General features: G+C 44.5%; 1 protein-coding gene across 2 annotated transcripts in view; it reads right to left on the bottom strand.

The window, feature by feature from the left end:
- The window catches only part of LOC139401891 (protein kinase, cAMP-dependent, regulatory, type I, beta), a gene marked incomplete at its 5' end in the record, with an annotated part of 159,596 nt that extends 156,262 nt beyond the window's left edge, over nucleotides 1-3,334 (bottom strand). For both annotated transcript variants that reach the window (XM_071145894.1, XM_071145893.1), the window contains 1 exon segment: nucleotides 3,164-3,334. In XM_071145894.1, the coding sequence (XP_071001995.1) occupies nucleotides 3,164-3,334 (171 nt within the window).
- Between the last annotated feature and the right edge of the window lie 1,666 nt (nucleotides 3,335-5,000).

Below are 5,000 nucleotides of genomic sequence, written 5' to 3'. Positions count from 1 at the left end.
TGTGTGTGTGTGTGTGTGTGTGTGTGTGTGTGTGTGTATCCCTGAAATAGCGTGAATCACTGACCTAAACATGTGCTAGTTTATTGGTTTTTCATCCATGATTGGAGCCTGGCAGATACCTGCTGCTAAGACTGACAGATACCTGCAGATAGCAGCAGGCATCTGTCAGTCTTAGCAGCAGGCATCTGTCAGACTTAGCAGCAGGTATCTATCGGTCTTAGCAGCAGGTATCTGTCAGTCTTAGCAGCAGGTATCTGTCAGACTTAGCAGCAGGTATCTATCGGTCTTAGCAGCAGGTATCTGTCAGTCTTAGCAGCAGGTATCTGTCAGACTTAGCAGCAGGTATCTGTCAGTCTTAGCAGCAGGTATCTGTCAGTCTTAGCAGCAGGCATCTGTCAGACTTAGCAGCAGGTATCTATCGGTCTTAGCAGCAGGTATCTGTCAGTCTTAGCAGCAGGTATCTGTCAGACTTAGCAGCAGGTATCTGTCAGTCTTAGCAGCAGGTATCTATCATTCTTAGCAGCGGGTATCTATCAGTCTTATCAGCAGGTATCTGTCAGCCTTAGCAGCAGGTATTTATCAGTCTTAGCAGCAGGTATCTATCATTCTTAGCAGCGGGTATCTATCAGTCTTAGCAGCAGGTATCTGTCAGTCTTAGCAGCAGGCATCTGTCAGTCTTAGCAGCAGGCATCTGTCAGTCTTAGCAGCAGGCATCCACCAGTCTTAGCAGCAGGCATCTGTCAGACTTAGCAGCAGGTATCTGTCAGTCTTAGCAGCAGGTATCTGTCAGCCTTAGCAGCAGGTATCTATCATTCTTAGCAGCGGGTATCTGTTAGTCTTAGCAGCAGGTATCTGTCAGTATTAGTAGCAGGTATCTATCAGTATTAGCAGCAGGTATATGTCAGTCTTAGCAGCAGGTATGTCAGTCTTAGCATCAGGCATCTGTCAGCCTTAGCAGCAGGTATCTGCCAGTCTTAGCAGCAGGTATCTGCCAGGCTCCAATCATGGATGAAAAACCAATAAACTAGCAAATGTTTAGGTCAGTGATTCACGCTATTTCAGGGATATACACACACACACACACTCACACACACACACACACACACACACACACACACACACACACACACACACACACACACACACACACACAAGACTGGCAGATACCTGCTGCTAAGACTGGCAGATACCAGGTCGCACAGCAAAATATTTAGGAGCATATGCAACCAAAACGGTCACATTTTAGAGCCCTGAGTGCAAGAGCCATCCACTACCATCTGGTTGGGTATGCTTGAGATTGTGTGAGTTAAGAGAGTTCTGTTAAGTCAACATAATTAGTTGTTGTTGAAGGGTTCTTTACTTCCCTACATTTTTGTAGGTTTTTTGACAGTGGCAAATATTTTCAACTGCAGTCCTAAAGGAGTATGTGTTACAATGATACCAATTAGCATCAGCCGAATCACCATACCAACCTTAATTTAACTTCTGCTGGCTACTACATCATGTTTTTCATCCTTTCAGGCCCCCTTACTCCTGTGTGAGTCGATAGTTTGAATCTCTAGTCAAACTCTCCTGGTCAGATTGTGGACAATCAATGGTCAGCATATGGTCTGTCTATGTGTTCAGTCTCTGTGGTCAGCATATGGTCTGTCTATGTGTTCAGTCTCTGTGGTCAGACATATCGCAATATTTTGGGGGGATGATATTATATCGATACTTTGATCACAAAAAAAGTATATATATTAAAAATGTTTTGCTAGGTAGCATTTGCTAGTGCTAGTCGGCTGTACCTGAACCAACGGGTATTTTCCTTCCTATATCTTGTTCTTCATCTTCTTTTGAAATAGTGAACATGTTTTCAGCACTTTTATTTCCATGACTGATCAAAACTATCTCTGTCTCTCTCTCTGTCTCTCTCTGTCTCTCTCTGTCTCTCTCTGTCTCTCTCTGTCTCTCTCTCTGTCTCTCTCTCTGTCTCTCTCTCTGTCTCTGTCTCTCTCTGTCTCTCTCTCTCTCTTTCTCTCTGTCTCTCTCTCTGTCTCTCTCTGTCTCGCTCTCTCTCTCTGTCTCTCTCTCTCTGTCTCTCTCTGTCTCTCTCTCTGTTTCTCTCTCTGTCTCTCTCTCTCTTTCTCTCTGTCTCTCTCTCTGTCTTTCTCTCTCTCTGTCTCTGTCTCTCTCTGTCTCTCTCTCTGTCTCTCTCTCTGTCTCTCTCTGTGTCTCTCTCTCTGTCTCTCTGCAGCAGATATCAGTGGAGGCTGGTGGGAGGAGCTATAGGAGGTTGGGCTCATGGTAATGGCTAGAATGGAATAACTCATATATGGAATTCCTCATATACTGAGGAATATTAAATCGCAGTAAAAAAATAGCAGTATCGAATCGCTATACATGTAGAATCGTGAGAATCGCTATACATGTAGAATCGTGAGAATCGCTATACATGTAGAATCGTGAGAATCACTATACATGTAGAATCGTGAGAATCGCTATACATGTAGAATCGTGAGAATCGCTATACATGTAGAATCGTGAGAATCGCTATACATGTAGAATCGTGAGAATCACTATACATGTAGAATCGTGAGAATCGCTATACATGTAGAATCGTGAGAATCGCTATACATGTAGAATCGTGAGAATCACTATACATGTAGAATCGTGAGAATCACTATACATGTAGAATCGTGAGAATCGCTATACATGTAGAATCGTGAGAATCGCTATACATGTAGAATCGTGAGAATCGCTATACATGTAGAATCGTGAGAATCACTATACATGTAGAATCGTGAGAATCACTATACATGTAGAATCGTGAGAATCGCTATACATGTAGAATCGTGAGAATCGCTATACATGTAGAATCGTGAGAATCACTATACATGTAGAATCGTGAGAATCGCTATACATGTAGAATCGTGAGAATCGCTATACATGTAGAATCGTGAGAATCGCTATACATGTAGAATCGTGAGAATCGCTATACATGTAGAATCGTGAGAATCGCTATACATGTAGAATCGTGAGAATCGCAATACATATCGTATCGGCACCTAAGTACCGTGACAATATGGTATGGGGAGGTTCCTGGCAATTCCCAGCCAGTGTTACTATGGTTACTGAATGTTCCTGACTGTGTGAGTTGGTTGAAGTGTTTATCTCTGACCTTGCGGACGTAGCTGACGGCGTCCTCTTCAGTGTAGACTTCAGCACTGACCCCTCCGCGGCGGCGGCGGGCCTTGACCACTGGGTTGGGCAGCGGGGGGGACACCTCGTCATCATGGCTGTCCGACTGAGAGTTGGACTTCTGGCGGGCCAGGATCTGCTGGGACTCTTCCTGTAGGGGGGAGAGAGAGAGGGAGAGAGAGGGAGATTAAGAATAAAAGTTTCAGTCCAGACAAAAGTGAAAGGGATAGTTTACTCAAAACATTACATTTAAAATCTTTTAGTATTTTGTTCATTAGTCCAATCCCAGTTCCAGACTCGACAGCCTTGGTTTCTAAAATGACTGCTTCGCCTGGTTTACCAACTACTTCTCAGACAGAGTTCAGTGTGTCAAATCGGAGGGCCTGTTGTCCAGACCTCTGGCAGTCTCTATGGGGGTGCCACAGGGTTCAATCCTCGGGCCGACTCTCTTCTCTGTATACATCAATGATGTCGCTCTTGCTGCTGGTGATTCTCTGATCCACCTCTACGCAGACGACACCATTTTGTATACTTCTGGCCCCTCTTTGGACACTGTGTTAACTAACCTCCAGACGAGCTTCAATGCCATACAACTCTCCTTCCGTGGCCTCCAATTGCTCTTAAACGCAAGTAAAACTAAATGCATGCTTTTCAATCGATCGCTGCCTGCACCTGCCTGCCCGTCCAACATCACTACCCTGGACTGTTCTGACTTAGAATATGTGGACAACTACAAATACCTGGGTGTCTGGTTAGACTGTAAACTCTCCTTCCAGACTCGCATTAAGCATACATCTAGAATCGGCTTCCTATTTCGCAACAAAGCATCCTTCACTCATGCTGCCAAACATACCCTAGTAAAACTGACCATCCTACCGATCCTCGACTTCGGTGATGTCATCTATAAAATAGCCTCCAACACTCTACTCAACAAACTGGATGCAGTCTATCACAGTGCCATCTGTTTTGTCACCAAAGCCCCATATAGACTACCCACCATTGCGACCTGTACGCTCTTGTTGGTTGGCCCTCGCTTCATACTCGTCGCCAAACCCACTGGCTACAGGTTATCTACAAGTCTCTGCTAGGTAAATCCCCGCCTTATCTCAGCTCACTGGTCACCATAGCAACACCCACTCGTAGCACTCGCTCCAACAGGTATATCTCACTGGTCACCCCCAAAGCCAATTCCTCCTTTGGTCGTCTTTCCTTCCAGTTCTCTGCTGCCAATGACTGGAACGAACTGCAAAAATCTCTGAAGCTGGAGACTCACATCTCCCTCACTAGCTTTAAGCACCAGCTGTCAGAGCAGCTCACAGATCACTGCACCTGTACATAGCCCATCTGTAAACAGCCCATCCAACTGCCTCATCCCCATACTGTATTTATTTATTTATCTTGCTCCTTTGCACCCCAGTATCTCTATTTGCACATTCATCTTCTCCACATCTACAATTCCAGTGTTTAATTGCCATATTGTAATTACTTCGCCACCATGGCCTATTTATTGCCTCAACTCCCTTATCTTACCTCATTGGCACTCACTGTATATAGACTTTTTGTTCTACTGTATTATTGACTATGTTTTGTTTATTCCATGTGTAACTGCGTTGTTGTTTGTGTCGAACTGCTATGCTTTATCTTGGCCAGGTCACAGTTGTAAATGAGGACTTGTTCTCATCTGGCCTACCTGGTTAAATAAAGGTGTTCTCAACTGGCCTACCTGGTTAAATAAAGGTATTCTCAACTAGCCTACCTGGTTAAATAAAGGTGTTCTCAACTGTCCTACCTGGTTAAATAAAGGTGTTCTCAACTGG

The sequence above is a fragment of the Oncorhynchus clarkii genome, unplaced genomic scaffold (genome assembly GCF_045791955.1).
Source record: "Oncorhynchus clarkii lewisi isolate Uvic-CL-2024 unplaced genomic scaffold, UVic_Ocla_1.0 unplaced_contig_565_pilon_pilon, whole genome shotgun sequence".
Lineage (NCBI taxonomy): Eukaryota > Metazoa > Chordata > Actinopteri > Salmoniformes > Salmonidae > Oncorhynchus > Oncorhynchus clarkii.
Note: the sequence above shows the minus strand (reverse complement) of the source record. Positions and strands in the feature narration are given on the sequence as shown.